Here is a 15,342-nt window from a genome sequence, read left to right as displayed (position 1 = left end):
AATCCCCCAAGGCGATTTGAAAAGTCAAAGCCTTGAGCCTCGAAGGACTAACCTTCGAGCATCCCTAAGCCCTGGCATCGCTCCAGGCCCATTAAGCCTCGATGGATGAACTCTCGAGCACTTTAAGCCCTGGCATCGCTCTAAGCCCATTAAGCCTTGATGGATGAACTTTCGAGCACCTTAACCCCTAGCATCGCTCCAGGCCCATTAAGCCTCGATGGATCAACTCTCGAGCACCTTAAGCCCTAGCATCGTTTTAGGCCCATTAAGCCTCGTTGGATTAACTCTCGAGCACCTTAAGCCCTAGCATCACTGCAGCCTATTAAGCCTCGATGGATGAACTCTCGAGCACCTTAAGCCCTGGCATCGCTCTAGACCCATTAAGCCTTGATGGATCAACTCTCGAGCACCTTAAGCCCTGGCATCGCTCCAGGCCTATTAAGCCTCGATGGATCAACTCTCGAGCACCTTAAGCCGTGGCATCGTTTAAGGTCCATTGAGCCTTGATGGATCAACTCTCGAGCACATTAAGCCCTGGCATCACTCTAGACCCATTAAGCCTTGATGGATCAACTTTCGAGCACCTTAAGCCCTAGCATCGCTCCAGGCCCATTAAGCCTCAATGGATTAACTCTCGAGCACCTTAAGCCCTGGCATCGCTCCAGGCCCATTAAGTCTTGATGGATCAACTCTCGAGAACATTTAGCCCTGGCATCGCTTCAGGCTCCTCAAGCCTTGAGTGACGAACTCTCGAGCACTTTAAACCCTGGCACCGCTCCAGGCCTATTAAGCCTTAATGGATCAACTCGAGCACACTAAGTCCTGGCATCACTCCAAGCCCCTCAAGCCTCGTGTGACCAAATCTCGAGCACCTTAAGCCCTGACATCGCTCCAGGCCCATGCAAGCCTCTAGGATCTAACCCTCAAGCATTCCAAACCTTGGTATTAGCCCAAGCAATGCCAATTTAGAGGAGCAGAGCCCCGAAAGACTCGTTATTAAAATTCACATATGGCACGAAACGAAGGTAGGGTTGTCACGGCTGCAAAGAGTTTAAGATTGGGAAACTTATGAGGATATTGGATTGGTGGATGAGAAGTCAAGAAGTGCTTTCGTTTTCAGCAAGGCCCAATTAACAAGATGATGGGATTATGCACATTATGACAGCAAACCTTAAAATCACATTTAATGCTATGTTAGGCTTGACCAACCGACGGCCAAGCAGCATTTAATACCCTTGATTAAGGGAGAAATAACATGGCAACAAAGTCCAAGGCTCAATGAGAGGATTAGACTCTTCAAGCTCCTAAATCCCCAAGATTACCCGCATAATCCTGACTAGGAGCAATGCATGCGAGACACGACGCATGAAGGGGACCATTGGATAATAACCAATGTAGTTCGAGCCTATAAATAGTACTGTCCTATGAAGAAACAACCAAACCCAGAAGAGGAAGCTGTCATAAGATACTGTATACTTGCCCTACCACCATCTTAATCTTGATAATTAGTCTTCTTCTCCTCCTCTTACTCTAAGCATCTCCTCCGTTTCCTTCATATTTGTATTTCTAATATCACCATTACATTGTTGTTTATTGTTTGATTAAAAAAAAAAAGGACCCCTACAATGTGCTATGTCATGTGATTCATCATCCATGTGAATCAGTTTTATCGAGCTCTTTGTTGTTTATTTACCTTCATCCCAATTGTATAGTACTAAATTAATGTTCAAAAAAACAGTATTATTATTATTGTTATTTTTCTATTTCACCAATTCTCTTGATTTCTAGACAATTGATAACCAGTTGAACTTTAAAGATTAGGGAATTTTTTTTTTTTTTTTTTTTTTTTTTTTTTTTTAAGGGTGAAGTTCATCTTATTCATCCATCCAACTTATTTATATTTTAAACCAAAGGAATTTTTGCTTTATATGAGAATAATTTGTGTATTTGTTGTCTTAGTATTTTTCATCTGTCCTTCCATAAAGTAATGCTTCTTTAAAATCTACCCCAAGTTTTTTCTTGAAAGGTAAATTAAAATATATTAAAATAAAACCGAGGCAGGATAGCAACGACTAACCCTATACAGTGAGCCCAAAGGCAAATAGAGCCAAAGAGGCCCATGGTAACAAGCAATCAAAATTGTTTGTAAAGTGTGATAGAAAATTCTTTTGGAAAATCCTGCAATTGCGTTCATTCCTGACATCATAAACTAGGGCTGCAAGCAAGGACGGAACCAATGAAGGCCTAGGGGGGGCACGTGCCCCCCCCTAATTGGCCAGCAACCTATAATATATGTGGTAATTTTTTAAAAAATTTCCATATATATAACAAAATTTATATAGTGCCCCCCTTCAAATTTGTAATTCCTAAAATTATATTCTTATTTTTTCTTTATTTTCTCTTTTACTCTTCACATTCCTTAAATTTTCTTAATAGAAAAAGTCAAATTTTTTTTCCTCAATTGAAACTTTTTAACTATTACCTATTAAAGTTTTTTTTTATTTTCCTTTTATATTTTAATAATTTTCTTCTTCTTTGTCTTTTTAAATTTTATAGTTGTTATATATATATGTACTCCGTATTATTATTATTTTTTTTTTGGCAGTGTGCCCCCCCTCACTTGAAATCCTGGCTCCATCACTGGTTGCAAGACTCATCTTGGATGGAATGTCCCCCAAGTTGTTACTTCTAAAACAATATAATTTTGTTTGGAATGTCAATAACCACTTCTTTGGTCTTTTAAATTTTTTTACATGAAATACTAATTCACTGAGTAATTGAGGCAAGTGTTGATGAGTGACGGACGAAAAATGTTATTTAACAAAAATTGTTAGTTTGTGTTACAAGTGGTTTTAGGAGGGTAAAGATTACTAATTATGTTAATTGGAACTATATAATAATGGTAATCATTTTTGATTTGGGGGCAATAATAACAAGAGGTTTGTATAAAATATAGGGCTAATTTCATTATTTTACATGTAGCAAAGGACAATACTGGTATTACAAGTAACAACCCCTTAATAGTTATGGGGAGTCGAGCCAAATTTAGGAGAGGATTGACTGCAAAGTTCAATCTATGAAAATTTAAATAGATTTTTATTTTGCAAAATTTGAAATAACAAAAGAGGCTTTGGTGAAGAATTATGAGATGGAAAATAAACCGATACGAAGACATGCAGATAAAAAACAAAATTAGTTTGGGATATAGAAATATGAATATGGAAAGTTACTCTAAATGGACGAAAAAACAAAATTAAAAAATTATTCACTTTCCATAAAATGATCTTCTCAGTAGCTTCCTGAACCTTTACTAAATTCCAATTTTTGAAAGGATTATTCGCTTGACTTTCCTTGCTTGCAAAACAAGAAACCCTGGCCGCCTCTATATAAATACACACCGCACTGTGTATTAACTATTTAGTCCATAAATCCACAGAGACACAGACACAGACACACGCTATATCGTCTTTTCGGTTCCTATTATACACACACAATCTTGATTCTTCGATCAATTGCTCAATCGCATACACAGACATGGCCTACCATACTTTAGACATCACAATTATATCCGCCGAAGGACTCGATGATGTGAATCTTGTGACCAAGATGGACGTCTACGTGGTGGCGTCGATCTCCGGCGTCCGGAAACTGACCCGCGCCGACAAGCACGGCGGAACAAAACCCAAGTGGAACCACCACATGAACTACTTCGTCGCCGAATCAGCCTTGCAAAAGCCCGACCTCTGCCTAACCTTCACACTCCGGTCAGATCGCGTCCTCGGCGATAAAGACATCGGCTACGTCTACGTCCCGCTGCCAGACCTCCTCGCCGGTAACACCACCTCCGAACGCGTCGTCGAGTATCCAGTCCAGAAACCCCCCGAAGAGCCTAAAGGTACATTGAAATTCTCGTACAAGTACGATGGGAAGTTTACTCCGCCGCATACGGCGGCGCCGGCGAAAGCTCATGAGCCTGTGACGGCGTATCCAGCGTCTGTTGATTCAAGTAAGGCCGGTGCGGCGGCGCAGGCGAAAGTTCAGGAGCCCGTGACGGTGCATCCACCAAATATCAGTGTGAGCACCACGGTCGCGCAGCCTGCTAGGGTGGCGATGGCGTATCCACGGCCACCTTATACTTATCCGCCGCAGCAAGCAGCGGGGGGTTTCGGATATCCACCACTGCCGCAGGAGTATCCGGTGCCGGCGATGGCGGGATATGGGTATCCATAACCACAAGTGCAGAAACCTAAAAAAAAAAAAGGATAAGTTTGGGACGGGATTTGGAGCTGGTTTGATCGGAGGGTTGATTGTCGGAGATATGGTATCAGATATCGGTGATGCTGGGTATGAAGATGGCTTTGATGAGTTGATTTTGATATGTAAATCTGTTTTGATCTTTTATTTGTAGATAATTTGATGTTGTGAATTGGTTTTTAGGTTTGATATAGAAGATGAATTTTTGTGATTTAGTTAATTTTTCGAATTTTATAAGTACCTTTTTGGCATTATTTTGTGCTAAAACAAAAAAAAAAAACACTAATCACTTTATCTAGTTACATCCATTTGTTGTTTATTTTCATCTACTTTCATCATAATGAGTTCTCTATCAAATTGTATAGTATTGTGAATTTTGGAAATGCAATTTTTTTATTTTATTTTTAATTTCACCTATTTACTTGAATTCAAATTGAACTATAAGATTTAAGATTTGGTGGAGTCATTCCCACACTGATTTTTTTTTTTTTTTTTTTTTTTTGTCATCCATCATCCAAGTTATTTATAATTTAAACTTAAGTCACACAATCCTTCTCAAATTTTCACTATTTATGACTTAATTTGCTCCCAACTTAGATTTAAACTAATAGAAAATTTTACTTGGGGAACAGTTTTGTGTTCTTTTTATTTATTTTTTTTTCATCTCTTTCCATAAAACAATGCTTCTTTAAATTTAGTCCTAACATTTCTAAAACAATAAAATTTTGTTTGGAAGGTATGAAGGCACTTCTTTGTAGTTCCAAATTTGAAGTCTTTTCGTCAGTCAACAATCCACCAGATGAATTATATTGAGTGTATTGAGTGTGAGTTCAAATTTTTTTCTACTGTGCAAGTCTATAATTTAAATCTCATTCGTGTCGTGTGAGACTGGTACGGGGGTGAGGAATCCTCCAATTAAAAGGACATTTTTTTTTAAGATAGGTTTGCTGCAGTATTTAATTGTGAAATTGGTTCAATAACAAAAATTATTTTTTGGTTTGTAACAAGTAATTTTAGGAAGATGAACATTGCAAATCTTGTTCATTGACCTGTATCACTAATACGGCAACGTGGTGCAACAGTCAGTCTCATAATGCACGAGTACATTATTAACAATCGGGTAATATTTAAATTGGCCCTTGTAAAAAAAATTTGATTAAACAAGACCTTGAAAATGAATTAGAAATTTTATGTGGTTCACCTAATACAAGGTGATTTAAGGGTATGCGAGTGAAACTTCACGAGAGACGGGCTGCTGATTTTTTTTAGGATAAATTGTAACATCATAAAATAATGATGTAATGTAATTATAGATAATTATTACGTAAGTAATATGAAATCGTGATATTTGGCACAAATCATGTGGAATTGTGATTTATGTGACAGAAGGTCATAGTTATAGACTTACAGTTAGCATGTGGTTTATAATTTAGTGAATTTGGTGACGTTAGTAAATTGAAACAGAGTATTGCACATTTATCATTTATCAGTTCACATTCTGAAAACACTTAGATCAACATGTATTTTTTGATCTATTAACTGCTTTGCTTTTGTTTGCCTAACAGTGGCATGTCTTTGCATGGTCTTTGGCTATGTCCCAAGTAAATATGTAATCTATCTGTCTTTTATTTACATACTTATTTATCATAAACAAAAAAATTATAACTTACAGCCTCAGTGAAGAATTACGGAAATGCGCTTAGTGACCAATTGATCTTATGCAGAATAAAGTGATGGTCAACTCATTTTTTATTTTATTTTTTTTTAGTTGACACACACATGCATTTACTGAGTTTTGAACTCCTACCATTTCTTTAAAAAGTAGGGAGAGGTCTAGTATCGCTAAAGCACTGACATGTTAATAAGTGATGGTTAACTTTAATTTACTTATTTTTTTCATGAAACACTGCATTAGAGGCAATGTTGATGGCCGCTCAATTATTACAAAATAACAAAAGAAGAGTTTAAATTGTTGGATATAATTCTTTGAAAAAATGTTATAGTCATGTCAACTTAATAGACGTATGAATGAACCATTACCACTATTGTTTGCTTCTTCTTTTTTGGTATAATTAGGTTACCTTCTAAGAAGGTATAGTATCTGATGCGAGTCAATAATAAAAGTCCACTCACAATAAAACGAATCCTTGTGGGATAGGGCTACATTGAAGGTATCGAACCTCAAGAACTATGGAGGATTGTTAAGTATAAAATTAATTGCTAATTTTATTCAAGAGAAGAAATAATTTTGACGTTTTCTATTTCTAAATTCTAAACAAAATAAAAACTAAAGATAAACTAAGCTACTTAGAAGAGATATCAAGAGATAGACTTAAGGTATTGACTTCACAACTAGCCTTGTAACATGGTCAATTGCTTCAACTATAGGATTCATTCCTATGCATATTTGGGAACTAAGTGGCTAATTTTAATTCAATTAAGAAGATATATATGAATAAACACTACGCCATAACTCATATTTGGTTAGCACGAATTATCTACCTAACTACTCTAATCTTAGGTGTAGTACAACTCGTCTTCACTAGGCATGAATTATCAAAATATTCATTCACACATTCGTTAAGCATCATTGCATAATTACTATTCATTCCGTTAAGAGAAGCCCTTGGCCACCAATCTCTAACAATAAAAGAAGTTTGAATTCAATTATAACAAAATCAATTCTAAGACAAGAGATTAATTTCAGTAAAACTGATTATAAACATTAAAATCCAATTACTTAGTACAACTAAGTCAATTACTCACAACCATGCAATCAATATCCATTATTCAGATAAAGTTAAGAACAATCAAACCATGTTACTTGGTTAGGGTTACATCAATTCCCTAAGATGATATTTAGCTACTCATGGAAAGGAAGGATGTCTTCATTGTTGTTGTACAAACTATCTTCATAGACCATCAAAAATTCCTTAGGATCTTCTATTAGAATTTGTGAATGAAATTTGTCTGATCAGAAGACGTGAAAGGCATCCTTTAACATAGTGTCACTACAAGAAAAATAGTTTTTTAAAACGCCTATTTTACCACGATTTTAAAATAACCGTGATAGAAAGTGTCTTTTATCATGGTTATTTTAAAACCGTGGTAGAAAATAATCTATTTTACCACGGTTATTGTAAAACCGTGGTAGAAACAATTTCTACCACAATTAATGAAAAACTGTAATAGTAATTATACTTTTTACCACGTTTATAATAAAATCATGGTAGAAAGTGAATTATGATAGAAAGTGAATTAATTTTGCTTAAATTTAGCGCATCTTTACCCAGCCTTATACACTGCTCTTTCTACCACGGTTAATGACAAAATTGTGGTAGTAAGTTATTCTACCACGGTTCAGCCACCGTGGTAGAAAGTGAATTTGGTTTGGCACTGTACGCGGGTCTTATTCCCGCTACTTTCTTAAAATATTTTAAGGCAAATCATTTCAGACCACACACATACTTAGGGCAAATCATTTAAGCCTCCCAAATCGCCTCCATCTCTATTCTCGTTCTCAACTCTGAACTTGCCTTTTCTGTGTTTCTGCAACTGCAAACTACAAAATCTATAAGAATCAGATCAGCCTCCTAAATCGCCTCCATCTCTATTCTCGTTCTCAACTCTGAACTTGCCCTCTCTCTGTCTCTGTAACTGCAAACTACAAAATCTACTAGAATCAGAACCCATATGGGCATATCATTTCAGATTGTTCAAAATATCAAAACCCATATCCTTCAGTTTCCATCGCTCACTGTTCTAGTTCGGGTTCGCCGTTTGCAAGCTTCAGCCGCTACTGGCCCTTTGTCTCTCAACTCTCAAGCCCCTCTCTCTGCAACTGCTAACTTGTATGTATGGGTTTTGTTTTATTTTTTTTTTTTCTAAATCAATTAATCAAGGTCTGTAATTCTTGTTTTGCAAACTAAATCCTATTTAGTGAAATTTTTTGCAGGATTTGAAAGACTAATTGGTAAATTTGGGTTGAAACAAGCTTTCTCATTCGGAATAAGGATATGTAGGCGATTGTTGGCGACGACAGTTTTCCCGTGGCAGGTAATAATTCTAATTATCTCTCTCTGGCCCTTTCACCATTTCAATATACTATTTCTCTTATCGAATTACAAGCCTTAATCTCTGTCTAATCCATCAAATGTACCAAGCCCTAACCTCTCTCTTTCCCTTTCTCTGATTCAAGAAAACCCTAACCAGCCATGTGAAATATTTAACCTTATAATCATGTATACTTTTTTCCTTTTTCTTTTTTCCCCCCTTTTCAATTTAACAATTTGTGATTTGTGCAATTATTTACTTCTCAAATACAGTGTAACATATGTATACACCTAAAAAATCTTCCATTAACCCTACTTTATATACTAATAGATTCAATTTTGTGTTCCAAATGAACAACCAAATCCCTTGTTCAAGTTGTTTTTTTATTTTTTATTTTTTTCTGGAGCTGACCAAAACAACACACTAACGATTTATTATTATTATTATTATTATTTTTCCTTTGTGTATATAAAAGATAAAACAATGAAGTACGGAGTTAAAATGAAGGCATACCCCCACACTGTAACCAAATTTTGTTCCTTGGTGATTCTTGCACGAAAAATGGGATTACCAGATTTCTTGTTTGTCAGGGGTGGGTAAGAAGTAAAGACTTGATTACTGATAATTTTATGGAAGGAAGAAAGTAAATATGGAAGATAGGTTCACATATTAAATACAATTATTATTATTATTATTATTATTATTATTATTATTATTATTATTATTATTTCCCTTTCTTTCCGTTTCTCCCTCTTGCCTTTTCTATGTTTGAAGAAAACCCTATAACCTCTCGCTTTATTAATCCACAAAACACAGACATTTTATATTATTTATAAAGTCTAACCTATGCAATGTTTGTTTTATGGAAATCTGTACAATGCAGACCAGAGCAAAAAGGGCCAATCAATTGGTAACAATAAGGTATGTTTGTTAACATGAAGTTCATATATTCTATTCTTTTTTCTTTCTTTTTTTTATTTACATTTTACTGGTTTTGCATCTCAGTTATTTACTGGAGGAATAAACAAGAGCATTAAATGTATAGATGTAGTTATATACATACGTATTTGTGGCTTCATACTTGAGAAGAGGGATTCTAAGAACTGTTATAGCTTGCAAAAGGCTATCTTTTTAATTTGCAGTGTGTACTTTTAACAGGACTGACTTTATGTATGCTAATTTGATTGTTGGTTTATGGCATTTCTTTCCAAAGGAAAGTTGGAAATGAAGGCATATATAAGATATTTAATTACTTGTTTATAACCAGAAAAGTAGTGTCTACTTATGTATGTTGGAAAAGTAGAGAGGATCAGCATTGATGTGTAGTAGCTGGGACTGTTAGAGTAAGCCCTAACTCCATTCCAAAAGCAAAAAGGAGTGTCCAGTAGTAGTTGTGATTTCTGCACAGTAAAGACACCGTTGACGTTGACATTTCCAGTTAGCCAAAAAACTAAGAAACTGCACTCAAAGGGAACATTTTAAGAATGATGTAGTATCAGCATTGTCATTTGATTACATATTTTAAGAATGAATGCATGTCAAAATGCCTAAAATTTTAGAGTTTGGTTCATTTTTGTGTTATAGAAGGCCAAAGTATAATGATTTGACATTGTTCATCTTGTTATACAGCCCCCTGCTTGCAGCTCCAAGATAGTGCTACATCAAACTTTGATCACTATATATTATAATGAAATGGATTTTTTTCTTCATATTAGTATAATTTTTTTGTCGTTCTGGTGATCAATTTGACGAGTATATCATTCATACCGATCTTCTCTATTTTCTTGTTTCCAGACTTCAGTATTGTTTTCCTCATGTTCTTTTTTTGCACTTAGGCATCGAAAACATATACTAAGGCTGAAGTTTCCTTGAATGACAAGAGGACTGATTGTTGGATCATCATCAAAGAAAAGGTTCGTCAATACTAAAGGTTAGAAACTTGTTTCATTTTGAAGTGGCTTTGAGCTGGACTTAGTTGATATCACTTGTAATCTCACCATAAACATGACAAAACATAGGAAATGTTGATGACAGAAAAAACATAGTATGGATTGTCCTATTGCAAAGTTACCAACCAATAAAAGAATTGAGTACCCAGTTAATTAACAATTTGGCTGGCCCTAATATCTATTTAATTCTCTTTTGATTTCTTGCAAGTGTTTTTTCTCCTTTTTCATTAATTTCCAGTCCTCCGTACAATATTTTTCCATTAAAGTTTTACATTATTATGTAGTACTTGTATAATTTTCCAATAATACTTTCTCCAATTCCAGAAAGAGCAACCCTTATTAGTTAGCAATACCATCCACCACCACACATAGGCAAAAAAATCTCTATTTTTCTTCTCTTTTCATTTCTTGCCAAGTTTTTCTCCTTCAATTATGTTTCTTTCCTGAAGTTTTGTAATCATGCTTCAGGGCGAGCATAGCAATGGACTTTGTGACCACCCGATCAAGAAAAATCAGTGTATCATATCAAATAAGTATTAATCAATGGGCATAGTAATATTGTTTTTTGAACGTAGCTATTTCATACATAAACAAGTAGTCACCATCACACCTGTTGGCTGTGTTTGTACCATATGACACTAAATAACAAACTCTCTGGCAGAAAAAGCAAGATTTGTACAAAACATGAATTGGCTAACGTCATTTATTTTGTCGAAAAAAGAGGTCCCCCCTTTCTTGTGAGCAATTTGGGCCCTTCTTGTGAGCATTTTGGGAAGGTTGTGTACTTTCAATCGCCTATTAAATAAGCCATGCTTAAGCTTTAATCATGGGATTATTTCCTTGACACATTGAACTTGCTTTGCTTGAGTTAAGACCATGTTAATACTTGTTTTACTTGAGTTAATATAATACTTTCAATGTATCTTCATTATAATGCTTGCTTTACTTGGTTTAATTTTGGCAACTTTATAACTTGCTATACATTAATTCTCTTACTTCAACTATTATATCTTTGTAGGTCAAAGTTAGGATTGCGGGTTGCGGTTGCAGTTACTTTTTTTGTTGCTGTTATATTTTTTGTATGGCTCATGAAGAAGTTGCAAGAAGATATGAAGAATTTTTGTTTTATTTTGGTTAAGTAAATATATTAGGCTTGAATCATGTACTTATTTGAAATTTGTATATGGTTAATTTTTGTATAAAACAATGATTTGGAATTGGTTATATATATATATATATATATATATATATATATATATATATATATGATGTTATTGGTCAGTTGTAAATTATTTTGGTTATGATGTTATTTTTTATTTATTTAGGGTTTGCTTATGGGTCTTGCAAGGCTAGTAGTAGGGGGAAAAAAAAAAAAAAAAAAAAAGGCTTCAAACGGGCTACACTATTTAAAAAAAAAAAAATTATATAACACTTTCTACCACGGTTATGCACCGTGGTAGAAAGTCAATCTTTTTAAGAAAATAGACTTTCTACCACGGTGCGGAACCGTGATAGAAAGTCTACTTTCTACCATGGTTTCGTACCGTGGTAGAAAATTGACTTTCTACCTCGATGCAAAACCGTGGTAGAAAGTCTCGACTTTCTACCACGGTTCAAAACTGTGGTAGAAAGTCTTTTTCCATCGTGGTAAAAAGTCATTTTTCTTGTAGTGTGTCTACTGGGAAATACAACCACCACTATATTGCATCTTCTTTGAAGACATATCTATGTAACGACGTGAATGTCATATGTGACAACGGGAATATCCTAGTGTGAAAGGGTGGTATGTTGTTGCATACAGAGCCGCGTATATCATTCACATCCATTGTTGTATAAAAAATGTTTGTATATCAGTATAACGGTATTGAAAGTACAAAGAATTTTCCTCAATTGTAGAGAGAGAAACTTTACACTCCCAATAATTTTTCAACCTCTTTTCCCTCTCATTTCCATCTATTTATAGACGATTACAACCACTTAAACGGTTATATCCACTCCTGGGCTGAACCCACTTCATCCCTTTTGTTTGGGCTCAACTTCTTTCATCATAATATGGGCTTTCGTAATGACTTCCTGGACCTGGGCCCATTCAGCGAGGACTTGCTCCATCCTAGTTATCCATACCCGACCCGTTCTTAGAAATATAAATTGCACCAAGCCCAGATCATTTTTGGTGTCTTCATCTGCCCCCAATAATCTCTCCCTAAATTGAAAGTACAAAGAATTTTCCTCAATTGTAAAGAGAAACTTTACACTCTCAATAATTTTTCAACCTCTTTTCCCTCTCATTTCCATCTATTTATAGACGGTTACAACCACTTAGATGGTTATATCCACTCCTGGGTTGAACATATCTTCATCCCTTTTGTTTGGGCTCAACTTCTTTCATCATAATATGGGCTTCCGTAATGACTTCCTGGACCTGGGCCCATTCAGCGAGGACTTGCTCCATCCTGGTTATCCATACCCAACCCGTTCTTAGAAATATGAATCGCACCAAGCCCAGATCACTTTTGGTGTCTTCATCTGCCCCCAGTAATCTCTCCCTCCATTTATTTGGATGAGATTATTGAAAAGACACAATCTTGGTCTGACGGCTCGGAGCGATGACACAAGGAATCGAACGACTAGCACAAAGACCTAGACTTCAAGATTTGCTGCGCCACTTTTGCTTTAACCTTTCGAATTATGTGATTCCTCCATTTCTTCTCTTCAAAAACCCTGATCCTCTCAACCCTTGTCTTCCTTTATCATATCTTACTTTTATTATCCATTGTCGTCTTCCTGAGTCTCGTCTATCATCTTCCTACACTTTCTGATGAGCTTTCTTCAGTTTTTCCGGCGAGTTTTTCCTTCACGATTTCGCGACTGTACTGTTGCTGAGTACTTCACAAACTTCTTCCTAAAGGTCAGTTTTTTTTTTTACTCTCCTTTTTGAAAGAAAAACCTTCATTACTAGAGATTCCTCCCCTTCTCAATGGCTCCCTCGAATCTGAACGCCATTCGTTTCAAAAATAACATTCCCAATAACGTTTCTCTCAGGATTTACCCTACAAACTTAGATGGGAGCTCTGGTGAGGGTCTCCTTCCTGGGGAGATTTTATTCTCTGTCATCCATTTAAACGTCATTAGGTTCCCCTTACACCCATTCTTTTTCCTACGTCTTCAGCAAATTGGGGCTTTGCCCTCTACAAGTTAACCCTAACTTCCTTAGGGTTATTTCAATCCTTCTACTCATGAACCGTGACAGGGGTCTCAATCTTGATGTCATTGACCTCCTCTTCTACTACCAAATTAACAAAATCAAACAAAGTGATCTGTACTATCATTTCTATTCTATTGACAAACGGTCGATCTACACGGATAAGAACTCGTTTGAAAAATGTTGGAGATAAAACTTGATTGGGGTCAGTCGGAATTGGCGGACTCCGTTAGGCCAATCTTTCTCTATCGCTTCCTCCGTTGGAGTATGCTCTGTCTCTGGTTACAAAAAACTGAAAACACATCCCACTGAATGCCACTGTGAAAGTTGCCTTCCCCGTTTTTGTACTTGTCTTTGTAAATGTCTTCAAATTCCTCATGATGAACTGGTTTATAGCGTTTACAGGCCAGGCTAGACATCTTACAAGAGAGTGTGCTGAACAACGTCCCTTCAACTACAGACTTGCTTACTCCTGACAACCTCTCGGATATCTCTCTCCTAGGGTCTACAATGGAGAGCATTTAGATTCCATCTTTCAGCAGGAGGAGACGTTCTGCTCCCATCCCTTCTACTGCTCCTGTTACCATATCTTCCTCTACACCTGCTACCACATCCTCCACCTCTGCTGTCTCAACCCCAGAACAGGTTGTAACTGCTCTAGTTGTGACTTAAGTCACAGATTATTCTGCTGATGGGCCTTCTGAGCCCACCCATGCTGAGAACTTTGTTGTGGATCATTCTGCTGAGGCCCATCCTGCTGCTCCCACCAATATGCCTTCAAACATTCTGTCTGACACTTCTTCAGAGAGCACTCAGGATGCTGGGGGTTCTCAGAACAATGGAGGGCCAGTTAGAGTTAGTACGTCAGAGAAAAGTTTAGGAAAAAGGCCAATGCCTGAGGGTGATCATGACCAGAGTGACGTCCCACCAGCCCGGAGGCCAGGATGGCTTCTTTCAAGATTACTGAACCCATGCCCCAAGCTCAGTTTTTCATTCCAGATGGTGAATCTGCCAGAACCTCTGTCCAACATCATCCGTTCTTCTATGGCGCCCTTTGCTCAGCAGTGAAGATGGCTCGACCATTGGCCTTACAGATTCTATGTACCAGGACCCCCTCACTTCCTTTGCTTTCTATAAGGGTTTCTAGACTCCCAAGGATCTTGAAATCCAGAACAAGTTGTCCTTTGGTGAGATGTTCCAGCGATTCCCAACAGCTGTCATAGAGGTAACTTTTCTTCTTATTAAGATATGTCTCTTTTCTACTTTATCTTTTTAGTGGCTGAACTGACCAGAACCTCCGTTCCTCTGTGTAGACTCTATTTGGGATGTTCACCTTTCAGAAGACCATATAGGTTCTGAACAAGAAGCTCAAGTCTCTCTTTGCAGGCCTTAAAAGATCTGTTAAAGCGGAAAGCCGTCTTGAGGCCAAAGCCACTGAGCTTGAGTCTAAGCTGAACGAGTCAGAGAGAGAAATTGCTGCCTTAAAAATAGAGAAAGATGTTTTGGCAAATGAGAGGCACACTCTGGTAGCAAAGGCTGAACGGGACTCTCTTCAGGATGAAGTTGATGCTCTGAAGACTGAGAAGAACGTTGCACTGACTAAAAGGGACTCACTGAAGGCTGAGAAGGGAGACCTTCAGCGTTCACTTATTGCTGACCGGTTGTCTCATACCAACTCAAAGGAGAAGCTTTTAAGTGAACGCTCTTCTTTGTTGAATATAATTAGCAAAGTTGAGGGGGGGCATGAGAGCTCTCCTTGCCCGCTTCACCAGAACCAGTGCCCTCAGGTATGCTGAAGGGTATAGAGACGGCTTTATTGACCGTTCTCCCCCTGAAGGTGAATCTAGTTCTTGTACTGGTTCGGATGAGTTGGACACCTCTTTG

The 15,342-nt window shown here is 36.9% G+C and overlaps 1 protein-coding gene across 1 annotated transcript; it reads left to right on the top strand.

The window, feature by feature from the left end:
• Nucleotides 1-3,534: 3,534 nt before the first annotated feature.
• On the top strand, nucleotides 3,535-4,230 carry LOC132272423 (protein SRC2-like). Its single transcript, XM_059773579.1, has one exon. It carries the CDS (start codon nucleotides 3,535-3,537, stop codon nucleotides 4,228-4,230), a length of 696 nt encoding a protein of 231 aa, XP_059629562.1.
• Nucleotides 4,231-15,342: the final 11,112 nt, after the last annotated feature.

This window comes from Cornus florida, unplaced genomic scaffold (genome assembly GCF_030987335.1).
Source record: "Cornus florida cultivar Cherokee Brave unplaced genomic scaffold, ASM3098733v1 CherokeeBrave_3.0.0_Hap2_Chr09, whole genome shotgun sequence".
NCBI lineage: Eukaryota > Viridiplantae > Streptophyta > Magnoliopsida > Cornales > Cornaceae > Cornus > Cornus florida.
This window is presented reverse-complemented; position numbering and strand designations above follow the sequence as displayed.